Consider the following 21208-nt stretch of genomic DNA (forward strand, 5'->3'; position numbering starts at 1 on the left):
AATGGCAAAAACGCACAGCTGTTTCGGTCTTGTTTACAAAGAAAATTTTCAAATTATTTCGTTTTCCTTTTTGGCCCAGATTACACTGTATTGCTTTCTTGGCAACAGCACTTCCCCCAGACATGCGCGCTACAGCGAAAGTACGCGCTAGGCACAAAATTGCACTGCACGGGCCCGAATGCGCTTACATTGGCCAGCTGAAAGCTAACCTGGACGTCGGCGCAAGTCCAAAATTTGCAAGTGTGGTTCGCTAAGATAAAATTCTCTTATGTAAACCGCGGGTGCAGTAAACAACACACATACATACCTAGTTATATATATATATACATTTAACACACACATATCAAAAAAAAAATTAAGTGTTTACCATGTTGATGGCTATTTATGCAAATTTAAGGCGGATACGGCCTGATCAAGTGAACTTGACTGCCACGCGCAGCCTTTGGCATTGGCATCGACAACACCTGCCACGGAGCATCTATGGCCAGCATGTGTACAAGTTGGGCGCCCGGGTAAGAGCTAAGGCTAAACCTAATCCTTATTGATAAAATTATGTTTATGTGTGATTTTAAGTACTCTGGGCTCATCATTGGTTTTTTCTCATATGTATTTGTGCATATGGCATTTAGCCAGGCACGTGTCAGCTCGCTTTTTTCTTCACCGCAGCGAAATTCACCACAGACCAGGGCTGCTCTGCATGAGCGCGCTATTTGAAATCCAATTGCAACAGATTGTGTTATCTCTCGGTGCATGTTTGGCTACGCCACAATGCAAATCTCTAAAAACGTGCCTTCACTGCAACTGATAAGTGATTGCGTATTAGCTCGTGCTGCTCTCACTCTCTCTGCGTAGCATCTCTCTGCCTCTTGGATGCCCTTGCACGCACCTAAACGTACTTGACCAAGCGTCAGTTACACTTCCAAGTTGCCGACGTGTAGTTGTGTCTATCTCTTCCGCCCAAAATTCCTATTATGTACGACAACAGCAGCAAAAAGACCAGCATCATTTAATTGAACAACTGCGAATGTACGAAATTAATTGAAGGCGGGTCAATTAAACAAAAATAAAGCTGTTCTGATTGAACTTTCAAGTGTCTGCGTACAGTGAAGACTCGCGTGAGCGAACAGTCTCTTGGTCCGACGAGTTTAAGATATGTCAAAGATCAAAAATGAAAAAACACAAACATATATTATCGATGTCTAAATTTGTACGTATTCGTTGTTTGTTTTGTGAAATGTAAAATTTTTATTAAAATCGTCCCGCGTCCGCCCAACGGAAGGCACTGTCCGAAAACTTAAGCAAACAGGTGGACAGTAAAAAACCCTGCTTCTCGGGTAATGCCCATTCAACAGATGTCCTCTCTGAGAGCTTTTATTGTATTAAGGCAGGGAAACGAATATAATTTGGAGGGAAACGAAGAAGGTTTCCAAAAAGTAGCATATTGTATACTCCTTGGTATACCCTATACAAATCGAGGTCGGGAATCTTATCGTTGATTTTAAATAAACTTGAGCATTACGAGAATCTACGTTCAAAATATAAAGTCTCTAGCTCTCATAGTTCCAGAGATCGACGGGGACTGACGGACGTGGGCAGATCGACTCGGCTTTTGGAGAAACCTCTTCAGCCTGTTAAATCCATGCACCCTTTAGTTAGAAGAAAACCAGCTGCTCAAATTGTTGTCAACGAGCAACAAATTGAGACTTTTCTTGAATCCGAATGTAGCATAGAGAAAAGTAGTCTTTGACCTTCCATATGTACGAATAGATGAAGGTCGGCCCGTGGGTGGCAATTGGAATTTGCTTGGGCATCATGTTAAACTCCATTTCCATCAATACACAGCTATACGTTCAGGCCCCCGAGGCTCGCCCAATGCCCGATGATAGATCCCCGCCAGGACTGCAGCCGCAGCCGCTGCAGAAGAGGGATCAGTCACAGCAGACGGCGCAGTGTAGGGATCAGTCACAGCAGACGGAAAGTCTGCACATAAATCTATCATCGCATAGCATCAGGCAGTCCACGGAAAAGGAGTTGAAAGAACAGGAAAGCCGCTCCCAGAACAAGGGCTCCACATCGTCGAACATGTCATCGGGCGTCGAAATACCCTATCCCATCGATTGGATATTTCCCCGGCTGCGCAATCCCTCCACGCTTTGGTTTATAACAAGTCAAGTTGTGATTACTCTCGTTGGCCTCATCAGCAAGATTATCCTAGGTAAGCACACGTGACATAGCCTTAAAACGACCTGCTGTGAATTAAACCAGGCATTAGACAAGATACATATTATTACACATACAACAAAATTCTTATCAACATCTGACTACCATATCATTTAGCTCGCATTGGAAGAATCGATCGTAAAATGAGTTTTCGCAATCCTTTCCTGTTTTTCGAGTATTTAATGCTCGGCGTGACGATCTAGTTTTTGTTTTACTATATCTTATATATGTATATAGTATACTTATATGTATATTTTTGGCGCGAATTTGTCTTCGATCGCTTTATGTGGACCTTCATGGTCATGCTTCGGTTCTTCCTGTTTTCTTATTAAGCAAAATTTGCCAGATTTTGTGGACATATATATAGATAGTCGAGGATTGTCACAAATTACAGTTTCCTACAATTGGATAAAGAGCTAATCGCTACTTTTGTTGACATCCTCAGTTCTAATGAATAAAACAAAAGTCCATAACAAGGAGCGTCTCATGAAAGCTGTTGCCAAGCGACCCAAGGGCATACCCTTGGTGACCGTCTCCAATCATTATTCCTGCTTCGATGATCCCGGCATCTGGGGCATTTTGCCCATCCGTTATGCGTGCAATACATTTCGCATCAGGTGGTCCATGGCAGCCCACGACATATGCTTCACCAAGAAGATGCACGCCATGTTCTTTATGTACGGTAAGTGACGGCATTTACCTAAAATATATTTAACTATTAATTTTGAAGACATTCATTAAATATCTGTGATACATATCTGCGTATTTGCAGGCAAATGCATACCGGTTGTGCGGGGCCATGGTGTTTACCAGGAGGCAATCAATCTGTGCATTGAGAAGTGCGCCTTGGGTCACTGGGTGCACATCTTTCCAGAGGGCAAGGTGAACATGGAGAAGGAGGACTTACGTCTGAAATGGGGCGTGGGACGGATAATCTATGAATCGCCACGCATGCCAATCATTGTGCCCTTGTGGCACGAGGGCATGGACAATGTCCTGCCCAACGTGGAGCCGTACAAGTTGCACTGGGGCAAAAAGGTCACAATAAACATTGGTGAGCCCCTCGATCTGAACGCATTCGTGCAGGACCTTAAAGATAAACGTGTGCCGGAGCCTGTGGCACGAAAACTCATAACGGACAAAATACAAGATGCCTTTCGAGTGGGTTTCACAATGCATCACAGCATTATAAATTGTATAATTATTTGAATCCTTTGCTAATTGCAGGCCTTGCGCAGCGAGACGGAGAGATTACACGGGGAGCGCGCTTAGAAACCTTAGCTCGGAGATTCAAGCAGAAGACATACATACATAAAGCTTATTTATTTTTATAGTATTAAGCCCAAAATGAAGCCTCCATAAAATGTTATATATATTTATTGTATTTACCATTTTTACTTGTAGTATGAGGCTTATGCTGCCAGTGTGCTAAACGAGCAAAACAATTCGAAGCATCCTTAAAAAAAAAAAACAAAAAAAAACTATTGTGAACGGTTACTTTAAGTAAAAGTGTGTATCATTAATTAGTCTAAATATAACGACACTAAGCCTGCTATAGTTTTAAAACACTGCGGTATTTTTAGTATTTATTTCAGTACGATCGCAACGCTGTCACACTGGTCAGCTGGCGTATAACGGCATCTTGAAAATGTAAGAACACGAATTAAATGCATTTAACATTAATAAAAAATCAATTGCAGGTCTTTTTTAAAGGCTGCTAACAAAGAAAATGCCCTGGTGCTCACCACACCAAAGCGCACTGAGCTGCTCAAGGATGGTCCACCGGCAATTAGGCCCAGCAGGTGTCAGATCTTGGGGCGTGGCGCCTATGGCACAGTCTTCAAAGCCATATATCGTGGTATGCCGAGGAAATGTCTGCCGCTCGCACATAATTTAATTATTTTATATATTAATAGAGCACGCCGTGGCATTGAAAATGGTAAAAACCGGCGCCATTTCCACATTGCACAATGAGGCGCATGTCTTGAACTGGAAGCACAAGAATATCGTGCGACTGATAAAGCTGGAATCAACGCCTGAGTTCGGCTTACTCATCATGGAGCGACCCAGTGGGCTGTGCCTGCAGCGTGTTACAGATACGCTAACGCTTCCGCTTGTGCACAGAGTGCTGTAAGAGTTGCAGTTTGATATATATAAGAGCCTTGCATCACCAATCCCAAAGACATTCATACAAACGAAGTTCGATTAACCATGCTCTTGACTTGATGCAGGGCTCTAATATATATTCATACTTACATACACATATATATAGTATTGTGTACTTTTTCAGCATAACGCTCGATATCCTCGCCGCTTTGCGTTACTGTCATCGTCGGCAGCTGCTGCACTTGGATGTGAAGCCATCAAATGTGCTCGTTGCACTGGGCACAAAGTCGCAGGGGCTTGGCAAACTGGGCCAGTATGAGCGCAGCTATATTTGCAAGCTGTGCGACTTTGGATGCTCCATTCGGATGGGCGAGTCGTGTGCTGCTGAGCCGAGCAGCGCAAAGGGCACGCTGCGGTATATGTCGCCAGAGGCTTTGTGTGCGGCGCCGTTGAGCAGCGCCTCGGACATTTACTCCTTGGGCATTACCATGTGGCAGTTGCAGGCTCGCCGCTTGCCCTATTACACGCTCAACTGCAACGAGTCCATTGCATATCAGGTGGTTAAACACGAACTGCGCCCCGACAACTATGCGCTGCTCGAGGCTCTACAGCTAGGCCTGCCTTTGAACGGATGCTACTGTGCGGCGCAGCGTGCGAAGAGCTGGAAGCATAACTCTGCGGATGTGAACTACCTTAATGAAATTAATCCACAGCTGGATGTGGTGCTCTCAAGAGATTTGTACAAAAAAGCGCGTCGCAATCTGAACTTTGATGCCACACATGGACGTGTGCACAAGCGGCATAAGCCGCGCAAACAGCCGCGATTAACAGAGTATTTTGATAATCACTCAACGATTCCGGCCACGTGCCTGGAAGGTGCTTATAGCGAGCTGTACAAAAGCTGCTGGCCGAGCCAGCCCGAGCTGCGTTTAGGCGCTTTCCAGCTACAAAAACGTTTAGAACTTATTTTGGTCAAGAGCCTAGGCTAATGAATATCTATCTGTAAGAATTTGCATTTTAAAATATGTTTTTGTGATTAGTTTTACCGCATAGATTATGTTTAAACTTGTAAAATATGGAAGCATTAGTTATTAGTTAATTTTTATACAATTGTTGAATGCAAAAAACGTTGCTAGTTGGTTTAATAATTTATTTTTTCGTAACTCTTTTTGTTTATTGTTTACTTTTGTACTTGCTACGCTAAGAAAATACATTTATAATGCTTTATACGAGCTTAAATTTATAATTTCTCATTTGTCGGGCGTAGTGCGTTTGCTATAGTTCGTATATACTGTATATATATATATATATATAACTCGTACTTAGGATGTGATTGCGAAAACCGAGTAGTTCACATCGGTTGCTACTTAAAGAGACTAACTAGAGAGTAGAAGAAGAGCTGTATTACATATATATATATATCTCTATTTACAGTTTATTGTTATCGCCTTGTTTTACGTTCGCTTCGAAACCATATATATATATGTATATCTGTATATCTACTGTACCTTTATGTTTTGTTTCTGCATTTCACCCATTTCATACAAAAGTCTGCCAACTGATCTGTTATCTAACTGATAAACACATTCTACAAATCTATATAGTACATGCTCTAAATACACTTGATTTTGTGCGGAAGACTACATTTTTTTTTAATGTATATATATATAAGTATTCTTTTCTGTACGATAGCTAATAGTTTGAGTAGTTTGTTTGGGCTTTAGTTTTAGTTTTCTTTACACCTTGCAAAGTTTTGGCTATTCCATAGAAATTATGCAAATATTGTATACAGATTATATAGTTTTTTTTATATATATATAAATCATTTTTGAAGTATTTTCTTTATCAGTTGGAAATGCAATTTGGGAACACATATGTCTCGGGCACGCTGCGAGCGCTGCTCTACAAAAGCGTATAGAGCACGTCGAGCGTGTTGCTTGTGAGAATACATTGGAACAATCATAATATATAAACATTATCCAAAAAAACTTATGCATATATATGTGTATAATATAAATATGATGTATTCGTCGCAGTGCTGCCAACTTTAGCTGAATCCAATTTTAAGTCGAATAAGTTCAATTATCAAATTGGCCATTAACAGAGTTGTTCGAGGTGCCAGAAGTAGCTAAATTTAGCTGGAAAATAGCTATATTGGCAACACTGATGCGTGAATACAAAGTTAATTTTTGCTCCTGCTTCCCTTTCTCTCTCTCTCTCTCCCTCTCGTTTTAGTTTGAATATATATCACAATTTAGTCTTTTTAAATGTTTAAATCTATTGTGGAGCATTTGTCTCCTGTTTTGTCGCTCGTTTGAGATTATCTTTCGGGGGGGGCGGGGGCGTGTCATCTCTTTTTTAGCTGGCATAGGAACGACGCACGGGAACGGGTGGCGGAATTTTGGATTTGCGCTGCGGCTGCTGCGCTGGCGGTTTCTGCGGCGTCGTCGTCGTCGTCGTCGTCTGCTGCGGCGACGGTGAAGATGGCGACGACGAGCTGGAGGATGAGCTCGTGGATGTTGAGGATGTGTGTATGCACGTTGGAATTCGCGTGGGCGGCGCCTTCTGCTGGCAGCTCTTTGGCAACTCCGTTGACTTTGTTTCCTGCAAGACAAATGTATATATAAAAAAGTCTCTTTCAGCATGAAGAAGTCGCTTACCTTCTTTGGTGCAACGGCAACCGGCGAGGTGACACGCTTCCAGCCGTTGCTGCGCCGCCAGGAGTTGGCCGGCGCCGGCGGCGGCGCATGCCGCTGCAGCAGACGCTCCTTCAGCTTGGATACCACCGCTGGGGCCGGCGGCGGCGGCGTCTCTTTGGCCATTTTGGCCATCAGAGCGCAGCTGATGCTGTCGCTGCGCACCACGCTGGACTCGAGCTCGCGCCGCTGATTGTGGCGCAGTATGCAGCTGGGCTCCTGCTCCTCCAGCACCGACTTCGACTTGACCAGCACGGGATTTGGTCGGCGCAGTTCGCTCTTGATTATCTGTGCTATGCATTGCTGTTCGTTCAGAGCTGGCGCCGTGTTTGCCAGCGGCACATCCTCGACTCGGCACTCCTCAATCACGGCATAGTCGTGCTCCTCCTCTTCCGCCTGCGCCGGCTGTTGGGCCAGCGAGTGGTCATCGGTTTCGCTGGAGGAGCAGCTGGTCAGCTGTGCGCGACCCGCCTCGCTGGGCGTCGGGCTGACGCGCGCTTTTGTCTGACTCTCCGACATGCTCGAGTCCTGTTCATCCTCGTCGTCCTCATCCTCATCGTCGGTCTCGCCCTCCAGATAGGAGAAGAGGCTGCGCGACGAATTGGAGCGTATGTTGACCAGCTTGTAAAAATCATTGGTAAAGTCCGTGCAGGCCACCTCCTCATCCTCCGAGTAGACCAGCTGCAAGGAATTATAAATCTTCGTAAAAACAAACCCGATTGAACCCGAATGGAGCACCTACCTTCTGCTGGAGCAGCTGGGCAATGCCGTCGGCCACCGAGTCGTCGGTCTCAACGGTTGTCGAATTGATGAAGTCGCTCGAGGGCCAGAGCCAGTCGTGCTCCCGCTTGCGGCGCTGCAGCTGCAGCTGTTCGCGCTCATCGTCGAAGGTTATCACAGCCAGCTCCTCCTGCGACATGCTCCAGTCCTCCATTTCCGTGGAGCACGGCTCCGCTGGCAGCAGCCACTGCTCCGGCTCCTCGGGCAGATCCTCCAGATGACCATTCGACGGCTGCGGCTGGCCGCTGCTCATCGTGCAGTAGCCCTCGTCGCGTCCCTTGACCGGACTCGCCGACAGCGCCGCGTTCTGTGCCTCCAGATCGCGGACGCGACTCTTCAGCATGCTCACCTCCTCGCGTAGGTTATCCTCGGCGACAATTGCATCCACGACCTTGCGCATCACATCGTCCAGGCAGTGCTCGTACTGCCTGATCCTTGTGAGCAGCGCCCGATTCTCTTGCTGCATCGTGTGCAGCAGACTCTCCTGGCGCGCAAAGCGTGTCTGGGTAAAGGCAGGAGGAGGAGACGGAAAGAGAAAAACTTATTAGTTTTGAGCGGGGTCTCAAGTTCCAAGAGGCTGTGGTCGCTGGTTCGATGCAGGGGTCGAGCCAGCGCTTTTTCACCAAACAAAACCAAAGTTTGAACCATGGCTTTCTTCAATCATGGTTCGACTTAGCTTTAGTTCCATGAGGTTGTGGTCGCTGGTTCGATGCAGGGGTCGAACCAGCGCTTTTTCACCAAACAAAACCAATGTTTGAACCATGGCTTTCTTTAATCATGGTTCGACTTAGCTTTAGCTTCCACCATTTGTTTAAGCTACTAATTCACTTTAAGGTTCATTAGCTAGTCAAATTAAAAAGCGGGTTTGAACCAGCTTGCAGCCTTTGTTTGTTCGGTCAACCTATCAAATTGCTTGGGCCAAATCCATGCCAGTTGCGCCCGACACATTGCATTGACGAGGGTCGCCTCAATGCCTCAATTTATCAAACACTTCGCTTGGCCTGGCCACAAATTGAAGTGCTAAATGAATAGTTACATGCATCCAAATTGTCCCCCCCCCCACCCCCCCCAAACCCAATCTCCCCCTCCCCAAACAAAAGTCTTGTTAACTGGCGCGAGGGTCAATGCAGCTATTGAGAGCTATCGTGAGTTTGGATTGTGTGTGGAAAACCTTGGGCTTCATTAGAGTCGCTTTAACAGAAAATGATTTTAACTTGGCTTAAAGCTCAGCTAAAACAATTTGGTAACAAATCTTAACAGCCACCCACTGTGCGCCGCCTGGAGTTGAGGAGTTGGGGAGTTGGATGTGGGTCTGGGTCTGGGGCTGGCTTTGCCTGAAAAGATGCCGCAGTGGAGCGCAGTGAAGCGTCGCTAATGCAAACGCTCAATCAATTTACACAAAAATAAAAAATAAGTAAAAGACGCACAAGTTAAGAAAATAGAATAAGAAGCTTGTAGGCGAGAGTGCTCGACTAGGAGATACTCTATGCCCAAATACGGGAGTTCTTCTCTCTCTTTACCATAGGAAAAAGTTAATCTTGAATAACTTTAAGGTTTATCCCCCAAACGCTAGGAAACCTTCTGGGCTTAAAGATGACATTCAAGTAGAAAAATATACCAACAATCATAGATCCATCTCTAACAACGGAGGAGAATAGATATGCCAGAATATACCCAACTTCGGTAGTGATTTTCCCTCTTTATCTTACGAAAAAGTTAATCTTAAATAACTTCAATGTTTGATCTTCGATTGTTACGAAACCTTCAGGACTTAAAGATGACATTCAAGTAGATAAATATACCAAAAATCCTAGATCCATCTCTAAGAATGGAGGAGAATAGATGTTCCAGAATATACCAGCTGTTTCTCTCTCTTTACCATAAGAAAAAGTTAATCTTAAATAACTTCAATGTTTGATCTTCGATTGCGACGAAACCTTCAGGACTTAAAGATGACATTCAAGTATATATATATAACAAAAATCCTAGCTCTACCACTTAAAAAGAAGAAGATATGATATTCCAGTTTCAAGATATACTTTAAGAATAGGAACTCAAAAGCGAATTTTATCGAAACATAGAAAGTCAAGCGGATGAACTTTCTCTGCGTATGAAATGTAAGAACCCATAGATCCTTAACGTTTTTTATTAGAGGGAGGAGAACATTACAAAGTCGAAGCCTATTAAAGACTTCCTTATGCCATTTTGCTGCCATTTGCATTGGCTACAGGGTATATTAAAAACAATGTGGCAGGCAAAACAATTTCTGTCTCAGTCGCAGTCGCTGTTTCTTTTTCTGGTTCGGTTTCAGCCTCAATGTTAGCAACGGCCCCATTTTGCCAGCCGGGCCCAGATAAGCGACAATTTGTATGCGCCGAATGGGAGCGAGGGGAAACATTGTTCTTAAAAATGAATTTATGCGTTTATTTATGAGTTCGTTGAGACTTCGTCTTCGTCTTCGCCTTTGTCTGCTTCTTCGATAGCGCCGCCCCAGTCCAGACTGCCAGACTCCAACCACGACTTCAAACAGTAAGCGGAAAAACTGAAAACTCTTTGCCACAGTGCAAATTGTATTTTCCTCATGCTGTGCACTGCGAGGGACCTGCGAAAACTTGTTCCTTCCGTCCGACTGGTCTGCCCGACTGTGTGAAACTCAGCTAGAGACTTGGCTTTTGGAGCATAGCTCGACAATTTTAAGAGCTAGATAGACTTGGCTCGATTAGTAGATTCTTTTATAGTGTATAAAGATTGGGAATCATTTAGTCTTTGGATATATGTCCTATTCCTCCATAAAAAACGTCCGTCTCTCTGGCCGACTCAGCTAGAGACTTGGCTTTTGGAGCATAGCTCGTAAATTAGAAGAACTAGCTAGACTTAGCTTGGTTAGTAGATTCTTCTATAAGATATATAGATTAGGAGTCTTTTACTCTTTTGCTATCTGTTCTATTTCTCCAAAAATTCAAAGAGAAACACACTTTCCTAGACCTTTGCAATTTGGGATATAAATACATTATCATATTATATATCAATCTTTAAGAGTTGAAGTTAATCAAGAATGAATATTCCTTAGATAATATAGGGTATGTTTAGCTTGAGAGGTGGAAGCAAATAGAAGGAAGGTGGAATATCTGTATCTTCTAGAGGAGTTCCCATTTGTATTCCTTTTTTTGGCTAACTGAAACTTATGGGATATATATACCAAGATTTTATAAAGCTCAGAGTAGACGGAAGTGGTTTTTTTTTTCAATAAAAAACCAAACCAATTTGTTAGCTTCTCAGGCAAACTTACAGAGCACCCCTCGCAGCTTCTGCTACAGCACGTAAAGCACAACATTAGCAAAAGCAATCCAACCCCAGCCCCCCCACTAACTGGGATATATATACATATATATATTTATATTTATATAAATATGGGGTACATACCTGGAGAGCCTTGTGATCCCGACATGTTTGCAGTTGTTTGCGTTCTTTGGATTTCATAATGCGATTCATGCTGAAAGCGCGGACGAGTTCGCGTGCGCGTTGGTGTGAAAGAGACAGAGAAGCGGAGCAAGCAGTGTGCAGAAAAGAGACAAAAAATAAATGTTGTATAAATGAAAAACAAGTTGCAAATCATTCGTGCGTGTGTGTGTACCTGTGTGTGTGTGTGGCTTAACTTAAAGAAAACGCTTTTTGACCAGCTAAAAGTAAGCGCGAATTTGAATTGGCGTAATTAGGTTTTAGGCCGGAATTTGAACCAGCGTTCTGCCTGTTTCTGCTGCCGACTGATTGATGGGCTGCTCTCGCAAAGGCCCGGGCCCTGTCGACTGTAAATAAATGCTTCCCGCCTGGCTGCTGCTTCCTTCTCCTTCTCCTCAGCCTCAGTCGCAGTCTCAATCTCCGGCAGCTGGCTTTCCAAGCCATTCGCTTTTGGCCCCGGCACCGGCTGTCAGGGCCGCTGCTCAGTAATTTGGAAAATTGCATTCAGTGCCGTTAACTTGGCTAACGCGAAGACCTGTCCCTGGCCCTGGCCCTGGCCCCGGCCCCGGCCCGGCTGCTCAGTTCTCGGTGCGTAATGGCGCTCGGTTCGGAGGAGGCGTTCTTAGTCACGAATTTGTATGAAATATTTTCTCTTCTTTTCCTTGCGCGAAAACTCTTCTAAAATTGCATAATTATGTGGCGGAAAATCCACAAAAACAAGCATATACATTATCAAGCTGTTCACGGAGAGGGGACGGGGGTGGGAGGAGGGCGTCCATTTGAATTACAATTTACTTGCTGCTCGTGTAGTTTTCCAAATGGAATGCATAAAACATAAGGCTTCTGGCCACGCTCGTAAATATTTGAGTCCGTGGCCAACATATTATTTGCATAATTCCCTTATGTGGCTTTTTGTATTTCCAGAAATTACAACTTTGCTCTTTAGCAGATTCCGGCTCGGGAATGATCAGTGTTGCGGGACGTATTAAGTTATCGATTGTTTAGTATTAAGTATTTTTTTGTTGGTGAAGGTATGTATTTTTGAAAGTATGGGCAGTTTGTGTCTGCCGCCATTGCTTAAATCTTAAGCTCATTGCTGTGGTGAGTTGGAAGGTGTAGGAGGAAGGACTGTGGTAAGTTTCTGTGGGAATATATATCTAAGTTCCAATCAGAATAAAACTCTTGCGCTAAATAAGCTGCCTCTTTTAAAATTGGAGTAACAGGCGTAAATCTTCAAATTGCAACTTCACCTTCGGACGCGACAATCAGGATCAAATCAAGTATTCCTCCAATTTCGTTTATTTATCCTCTTCTTTCCAAACTTCCCGCCAGCTAAGCTACTCATTCGACTTGCTCTACCATGAAAACAGTGTAAATACACATATTTTGTAGGCCAGTGTACACATAACAACTAACCGTTGCTATGCTCCAATTCAGTTGAAGTTTATTCAAGAGGTAAGCCTCTGATAAGCCGCTAGATAAGCAACTGGAATGCTTCGACGAATTCCACAAACAGACGAAACAATTACAGGCCACTTAAGAGCTTGCATAAACAAATATTTGTACAACATTCCATTTAACAAGCCCTTTAAAGCTCTGCTGCCCTACAAACTGACCATGGAGGACAAAGCATGGAAAAAAAGCGAGCTGTGACGCATAGTTTGAAAACTATTTTTAATCAAAAGTGACCATGGAGGTTAGCCTAATATTTAATTGAAATAAAAAGAAATGAGCATGGAGGAGGAGGAAAAGGTAGAAGGAATAGTTTATTGTATTCTTGGTTGTGTTGTCTAGTGTAGATTGATAAATAAATGAAAGTAAGAGGTAATACATGCTATTTAAGCTGAACTTTTCACACACAACAAACACACACACACACACGACACACAACACACACACACTTATGTGTAGAATATATAGGAAAATTGATCACTTACTTCTCAATTTGCTCGCGCAGCTCCTTCTCGAATGTTGGTGACCCGCATTGGCTCTGAAAAAAGTGCATTTAAAAAAGAAAAAAAGCAAGAGGGGGTTGGGGGTTGGTAATTTATATATTAAATGAAATGCGAAAGTAATTAAGCACACAATAAATTAGTGCACTTGGCCGATGATTAAGAACGACAATTTAATTGCCAGATATCACGGCGGCAATCAACGTCGCCGCCGCCGACAGCTGATGGAAAGTGACAAAAAGCCAGAGAAAATGACTAGAAATGGCGCGCCGAAGATTAGGTACCCTAACCGAGCAACAGAGGAGTATATAGGGGTCAAGTTTGGGAATGAAACTCAAGAAAATAAAGAAAATTTGGCAAATTATTGGTCCAATATTTCTTATAGAGCTATATGATATACTCTTCCGAAGTGTATCAGGTTTTGCTCGACTCGTCTGTTGATACGGATCGAGAATATATATATATATATATGTATACTCTATAGATGTCTTTGTCTATCGATGTCTTCGAAGATGTCATCTTCTATTGGTTTAACATTTCATGATACCCTTTAAAAGGGTATACAAACTATAAAGTGCTTGGTGGTGGGGGGCTAGGGGGAGAGGGGGTGTGTGGGAGGTTAACTGAAATTGATTAGAGGCGCAAGAGGTGTGCCGAGGGCAGAGACAGAGAGACCCAGACTAGAGTGGAGCTCTATATGGCAATGCGAGAATGCGGAACAGCAGCTGAGATGCGACGACGACGAGGAGAAGGAGGAGGAGAAGGAGGAGAAGGAGGGGAGGAGTACTCTGTTGCATGCAACAATAAATCAGCAGAGTCAACAACCGGCAGGCAACGTCCTCCTCCTCCTCCTCCGGCCATGGAAACCGTACTCCACGCCCAAACTCAGCTGCTCTTTTGGCGTGAAATGTAATCGATAAAAAGTAACATCACGACGTGACGTGACGACAGCTCACAGATACAGATACAGATGCAGCTAACAGATACAGATACAGATGCAGCTAACAGATACAGATACAGATGCAGCTAACAGATACAGATACAAATGCAGCTATAGATACATATATAGCTATAGATACAGATACTGCAAGTGGCTGGGACAAGCGCTTGCAATAAATCGTTTTGGTTTAGTGCAAATATAATGAATGACAACAGCTTCAAGTGTAAATAAAATCATCTAAATTGTGGACAAAGGCGAGCTGGAGCTGAGATTTAGCCATAAGATATATATTTAACGATATATAAACTCGGTTATATAATCACGACTTTATAAAACAGCCAGACAATTGCGGCACAAGCTGCGAATAATCGAAGAGTATCGATTTTGGGGCAAGATTTGCAAGCAAAAGTCAAAGTTGATAAGAGGAAGCGAATTAACAAAGTCAAGTCTAGTTGACTTTTGCCTCAATATACTATACACACATTGTATACCCTAACTACATTGGAAATAACTCTTCTGCCTCTCTCGTTCTCTTTCTCTCTTTCTCTCTTCCCATCTGTCTTCAGTTTGCAGCAGAGGCATAACTCTTCCTCCTCTCTCTCTCTCTCTCTCTCTCTCTCTCTCTCTCTCTCTCTCTCTCTCTCTCTCTGTCTCTCTCTGTATCTGTCTTCATACTTGAACAATCAAAAAGTATAGATTTTGAGTCAGGATTTTCAAGCATAGGTCAAAGTTGATAAGAGGAAGGCGGTTAAAGTAGTCAAGTTTAGCTGCCTTTAGCCATATTGTATACCCTAACTTCACTGGGGATAACTCTTCTCCCTCTCTCACATTCTTTCTCTCAGTAAAGTATCGATTTTGAGACAAGTCTTTCAAGCAAAAGTCAAAAGTTGATTAAAGGAAGGGGATGCAAGTACTAAAGTCTAGTTGACTTTTGCCTTTATATACTACACTCATTGTATACCCTAACTTCACTGGGAATAACTCTTCTTCCTACTTCCTCTTAACTCTCGCAACTCCCTCTCTCGCTCTCTTACCCTCTCAGTCTCCACTTTGTATGCTAATCAAAAATGTTGTTGCGCCTCTTTTAATAGAAACCATTGTATACCCTATGTTTGCCGGGCAGCTATGCTTAAGAGGACAATAAAGAGGCAGCAGCACGCGCCACACAACAGACTGAAAGCTGCTCCATTTGCCCCCCCTCCCCTCCTCCGTGCCCCACAACACTTTTCCGCAATAAAGCTGAAGCTCGCCCTGAATTACAAATATATGCAATAATTTTTATTAATTCGCCCTGGCATCAGGCAAACATAATACAATATTAAAATGCCGCCGCCAAAAATGGATTGTGGAGCAGCCGGCAGACGGAGGCTGTCCTCATCCCCTCCTCCTCCTCCCACTCCCCCTCCTCCCACTCCCCCTCCTCCTGCTCACCATTCTCATCATATTTCTCGACGACGTCGTGACGTTGTGCCAGAAATCAGGCGCCAAATGAGCAGCAGCCGGGCCTGCTGTGGCAGACTGATTGCCGTCCTCAGCGCGCCAGACAAGTGCTGCAAGGCGGGGGGGGGTGGATAATTGTATAAGTGGGGGGAGGGGGGAAAGGGGGGTGGCGCCACTTGTGCCACAGCCAGTGGCAGTGGCAGTGGCATAGAATGATGAACGTGTTAATAAAATTAGAGCCGAAAACAGCACACGAAGAGCTGCTGCCTGTTTATGAGGGATTGTGGGAAGAGGGGGAAGGGGGGAACTATGGGGGCGGGGGTGGCGCCCCCCCCTTTTTCATAAGAAACGCTATTTTGGGCAACTGGTGCGGCTGTCAACAGCTGTTGGCTACTGGCTGCACCCACAACAAACAACAACAACAACAAAAGTCCCCACATAAATATTCATTGCGAGTTTTTGCCCATAAAAAGCGAAGTCGAGCGGCAGAGGGGGGCGTTAGGGCTTAGAGGGGGGGATAGGGAGCAGCCCGTCCATTGATAAGCCCATAAAATCGAACCGGACTTTTGCTTATTAATTAAGAGCCTGGGCCCAACAAAATTTCCATAAGTTTCAATTAGCCAAACAACACACGACCCCCCCAAAAAATAAAAATAAAAAAGGTGAGGGTGTCCTTCTTGGAAGTGACCGACTAGGAGATGCCCTGCACACAGCGACAAGCTGCAGTTGCAGTTATTGCACTTCGATTTATATCTAAAAAACTAATAGACTGATTCCACTATGCTCAACAATTGCAACATTTACATACTTCACATTCTGCGATTCCATTGGCAAATGTCAGTTGTCGGTAACATGTGAATGGCAAAAGTATCGCCTCTTTAAATAAACAGCTCGTCGGTTTGATTTGATTTACCTCGGGGCGAATACCAACATTTTTTGAAATGTGAGAAATGTGGCTTCTTATTGAAGAATGGAAAGGCAACATATTTCAAATTCGCAAAAAATGTAAGAAATGCTGACAGTGGAATTAGATTGTATGTTCCATTCTTGGCATGGAAATGTGAAGAGACATCCACAAAAAAATAACAAACTAGTACATTCTTCCTTTTTTGTTACATACGATGGCAGGCAAACTGTATACCCGCTTTAGCCAGGGCATTAAAAACGCCGATGATTTAGGGTTGCAGAAATTAACAAAACAAATCCCGGCAACATGTTGCACTCGTGGCCAGGCTCAATGCCAAACCAAAACAACAATCACAGCCGAAGCTTGGGGGAAGGGTGGGGCACATAAAAAATGCGTCCGAGGGTTGGCTCACAGGAACATTTGCACCCGCCGTGAGCCAGCTGTAATCCCTGGACAAGCCACCCCACTCACAGAGGGAAGGGGAGCCCAGTTTATTAAAAGGGGAAGGGCATCAGCTTTTGACTGTGCCCTGCTTTGGTTTTGGCAAATATTTCCTCGCTGATAGATTTGTGCGTTGTGTGATTGGTTGGATGGCTCAGAAAATTTAGAACCAGCTTATTATTAATTAACATGCAGATTCAACAGCGGGTGGTAAATATTCAGTGCTTACAAAGGGCGAAACAGTTGGACAGGGCAATCAGCTGTCGATTCAATTGTGAACCAGCTTATAAATTATATCTTATAGACATGAATTTATAAGAGGTTTTCCAGAAGTTTTGAACGGAATACAATAGAGTTTATACAAATGGTAACTTTAAGGAATGATTATAACTGTAAATATGTAGATACAACGGGGGTTGCACTTGAGATAAAAGTTGGGATCAAAAAAGCTTAAAAAATATAGAAAATGTATTCCTCCCTTAAATACTTAACATTATAAAAATTTAAGATAGGTATTCAAGTCAAATATGAAATAAATTTGACTATTAAGCTGTGGAAATATTGTTTTTATAACCCGGGTCCAAAATCTTAAGAATATTTGCTTAATGTTTTATATTTAAAGTAATGTTTATCTTGAGGATAATACAGACGTCCTCACTGCAAGCAGAAAGGGTTTGCTGACACAGGAAAAACTTGTACAATTTGTATGGAAATCTTACCATGACTCAATATGCCAATATATCAATTGCTTATTGTTGTTTATCTGCCGTAATTTGTGGAAAGTTCTTTGCTTTTCGGAGCTCACAATAAACCGTAAAAAAACAACAACACAAACGGTCAAAAGGCAAACCGCAAGCAACCGGTAGCAGTAAATGCACAAATACACATGTGTGTTATCTATGTGTGTGCGTGTGTGTGTGTGTGTGTCATGTAAAGTATACAAGCGACACAAACAACGGCACAAAGGCGACGGCGAAAACGTAGCTGGGGGCAGTTACACAAACAACCGGCGCTGCTTCAGCCTCGGGCGCTGTCCCCAAGCGTCATAATGTTTGCGGCGCACAACGTAAAAAATGGCATAATAGAAACCCCCAAAACGAGCGTAACTTAAATTAGAGGTAAAGTTATAATTTCTATGGAAAAAACGAAATAAAAAGCGTAGCAGACGGCGCGACCGATACGAACTGGAGGGCAGACAGCCGGCGGAACACTGAAAACGGGTAAATGGCCAGAAAACAACCCTCGCCGCAGTCAGGCGGCTGGGCGAGAGAGCGACAACAGCCGGCGAATTCGCCGCAGGCAAAGAGCGGCAGCTGTCGCTGGTTGGATGAGTCGCCCCCCTCCCACACACACACACACACACAAACTGAAAGGCAGATCAGCATCAGCTGAGACCGGCTCAGTCAGTCTGTCATGTTGTCACACACTCACAGCCACCCCCCGTCCCCTGCCCTGACAATTGCAACGGTTTTTGATGTATTGCTTTGGCAACGAATTGGCTGTTTTTAATTTAATGAACCGCGACGGGCAGCAACATCAAACGTCGAGCAACTGGTGTGAGAAACGGAACTACAGCTGGAACTGGAGCTGGAGTTGAGAGTTGAGAGTTTGAGTTCGAGTTTGAGTTCGAGTTGGACAGCCCTGACCCCGTGCATTTGGTAAACAAAAAAGTAAACTTTACGCAGATGTGCCAGGCAGGGTTGACAGCTCCTAGGGGTGATCTATTGAGACGAGCGCGTCTGCCTCAAAGTTCTTGGCAAACACTAAACGTCACTTCAGCGGGAAATGCTGCCGGATAACATGGGGTACGTTTTTCGCTCGCCCTTAATTCGCGAAAAATTAATTGCATTGCACTTTTTTGTCAAGGGGTTTTTACTTTTCATAGGGCTGGGCACACAAAAGTTCCGCATGAGCATATATTATATGGGCCCTTATATACATATGTATATATTTTTATATATAGTGCGGTGGTAGTTTGCGCATTCATATTTCGTCTGGTTTGAGTGGACGTATGAATCATCCGTTTAAAAAACAGCCAGGGTCTTGAGGGTCAAATAAAGGGTATGGAAATTAACGTGCATATAATGCGAACATAGGGTGGATTTGGCAAATCTTAATGCATGTGCAACAGTGTTGCGAAAGGCGTGCAGACTTCAAGCTTAGCCGACCTACCCTAAAAGCTCTGAAGAGGGGTTCAGCTTGTGGCATATCTCGAAAATGTTAACAGTTTCGAGAGATTAAAAGTATTTACAAAATATGAATCAACTGTAAATTGCATATAAGCCCAAGGTCTAAGCGTCGGTCCACTAAGCTTGAAGTTGAGGGATCTAACCCAAAAAAAACGGAATTTATACAATATTAAAAGTGAAACGATTTTCTTTAATTTTTTCCGACATTTAAATCAAATTTTTACATAAAATAAGTTTTTTTCCTCATTTTGAAAATCTTTCCTCTCTATAAACAATGTCAAAGCTGAAATGATTTTAATTCGATTCTTCCTACATTTTAATCAATCAATTATTTAAATAAAATAAGTTTTCTATCCAATTTTTTATAATATAGCCAATTCAGTAATTGAGTTAAAATTGAATTATACGATACATTTAGTCTCTAACTAATTTCCTTTTAAGTGCATTCTGTTCAAATCCGCCTACAAAAAGAATGTTTAATTCTCGGGCAAGGGCAGAGCTGCAGCATTCAATCAAGTGCCGCACACCATGGGGCGCCTTGGAGGAGGAGGAGGAGGAGGAGGAGGAGGAGTGGAAGGAGTTACTACTGGAGCAGAGAATCTCGGACTGGGACTGGCGCTGGAACTGGAACTGGTTGTAGCCGCTGGCGCGGCGCCTTCATTTCCGAGTGAGTGAGCCATCAAAACGCTTGTCACAAAAATTATTAGCAATTCCAAGTTCCAACGTCGACGACGACGACGACGACCACGATGATGATGATGATGATGATGATGAAGCTGTTGATCATGATGCTGCGGCACGTTGTTGTTAATATAAAAGAAGTGCTCATGTTGCGACTTCTGCCGCCCGCCTCAAAGCTCTTGTAAGCGACCAAGTGCCACTCGAGCTGAAGTCTCAGCCTCCCAGAGGGTAACCAACTGCTGCGCCCAGCGACCAAGTCCGTCCGTCGGCCGGTCTGTCGGTCGACCGGGTGCTCGGTCTGTCGGTCGGTCGGTCGACCGGTCGGTCGGTTGCTCGGTCTGTCGGTCGGTCGTCGCCTTGACAGTGACAGTTTGATATTCTTTTCAATTCTGGCTGCCTCTCAATCCCCACAGCCACTCCTCCTTCCCTCCTCCTACTCCTGCTCCTCCTCCTGCCACAAGCTGCATGCAACTCAGCTTATTAAGGCGCAGATTTTCAATGGGTTTGGGAACCTTGGTCGGGGCTGCTCTGCATTGGAATTAAAAATTGAGCACGTGCTGATGGCCAAAACTTGGCTATTGTTGCCAAGTGAGGGCGTGGCCAAGAGGAGAGCGCGTGCTGGCGCATGAGGCGACCAAATGCAGCCAAGGGGGGCGGATAGAAGGGAGCGGGGATGGCCCACATCTAATAAATTGGCGAGCAAATTTTGGCTTGGACTGTTGTTTTTTTTCTTCTGCCTTCAGTCGACTTCATTAGCAAATGGCCAATATTTGGGAACCGGCTGAAAGAAAAGGGGAAAATGCGCCGTTTGCATTTTCCACTGTTGATTTATCGCTGATGAAAAGTACACACAGAAGAGTGAAAAACAAGCACACACAAATCCGAGTCACTTTTTCTCTGACACTCGTTGGCTATTTTGTTTACACATTTCTTACATTTCTAATTCCATGGCTAAATATTTGAGTGCGATTTCCATGCCCAATTGTGCGAAGGGATTAAATGTCACATGAGCCAGCTTGGGAGGAGCTCGGCTCGGGATTCCCTCAGGTCTCAGCTGCAACCCGGAGAAAGAAGAAGAGCTGTCAGCATTTTGAGTTGGGTTAAGAGCTCGTCCCGAGCTGCTAAACTTTCAAGTTGTCCATGGCAACGAGTCGAGTCCAAAGCGAATTATTTAGCCAAGCTTCTGCAGTCACAATGAGCGAGGAGGAGATCACAATGAGCGCTTTGGGGTTGAACCATGCAACAAAAACCTGCGGGTTGAGGTTCGAGCTCATCGAAGTAGCAAAAAGCAGAAAGCAAAAAAGCTGACTGTTTGCCAGGGCAATGCCAATTACTTAAATCATTTTCTTGGGCGAACTCAAATAGAAGTTTAAGCTAGAAATAAGATTTAGAAATTT

General features: G+C 43.9%; 3 protein-coding genes across 8 annotated transcripts in view; 2 read left to right on the forward strand and 1 right to left on the reverse strand.

The window, feature by feature from the left end:
* Positions 1-4: 4 nt before the first annotated feature.
* On the forward strand, positions 5-3786 carry Taz (tafazzin, phospholipid-lysophospholipid transacylase). Of its 3 annotated transcripts, none has more exons than XM_064691914.1 (5): positions 5-512; positions 1843-2215; positions 2666-2902; positions 2993-3381; positions 3448-3786. In XM_064691914.1, the coding sequence occupies exons 1-5, from the start codon at positions 369-371 to the stop codon at positions 3490-3492; spliced, it is 1188 nt and encodes a 395-aa protein (XP_064547984.1). In that variant the 5' UTR covers positions 5-368; the 3' UTR covers positions 3493-3786. The 3 variants fall into 3 exon arrangements, with proteins under 3 accessions (XP_064547984.1, XP_064547985.1, XP_064547986.1); XM_064691915.1 differs by lacking the exon at positions 5-512 and adding an exon at positions 1070-1207; XM_064691916.1 differs by lacking the exon at positions 5-512 and adding an exon at positions 1192-1334.
* Mos (Mos oncogene) lies at positions 3733-5494 on the forward strand. Its single transcript, XM_064691917.1, has 4 exons — positions 3733-3870; positions 3921-4078; positions 4137-4350; positions 4511-5494. Coding segments are annotated over exons 1-4 (1179 nt in total). The 5' UTR covers positions 3733-3868; the 3' UTR covers positions 5316-5494.
* LOC135435037 (uncharacterized protein DDB_G0284459) overlaps positions 5463-21208 on the reverse strand; it is a 47762-nt gene continuing 32016 nt past the window's right edge. For 2 of the 4 annotated variants that reach the window (XM_064691909.1, XM_064691908.1), the window contains 5 exons: positions 13199-13251; positions 11226-11295; positions 7765-8304; positions 6987-7703; positions 5463-6930 (listed from right to left, as the gene is read on the reverse strand). In XM_064691909.1, coding sequence (XP_064547979.1) covers positions 6685-6930; positions 6987-7703; positions 7765-8304; positions 11226-11295; positions 13199-13251 — 1626 coding nt within the window. In that variant the 3' untranslated portion in view covers positions 5463-6684. Of the gene's footprint in view, positions 6931-6986; positions 7704-7764; positions 8305-11225; positions 11296-13198; positions 13252-17660; positions 18075-21208 lie in introns of those variants that run through there. The other 2 variants (XM_064691912.1, XM_064691911.1) reach the window with 2 other exon arrangements.

The sequence above is a fragment of the Drosophila montana genome, unplaced genomic scaffold (genome assembly GCF_035044405.1).
Source record: "Drosophila montana isolate Dmon_TW-CO22-7 unplaced genomic scaffold, ASM3504440v1 contig_3469_1, whole genome shotgun sequence".
NCBI classification, from domain to species: Eukaryota; Metazoa; Arthropoda; class Insecta; order Diptera; family Drosophilidae; genus Drosophila; species Drosophila montana.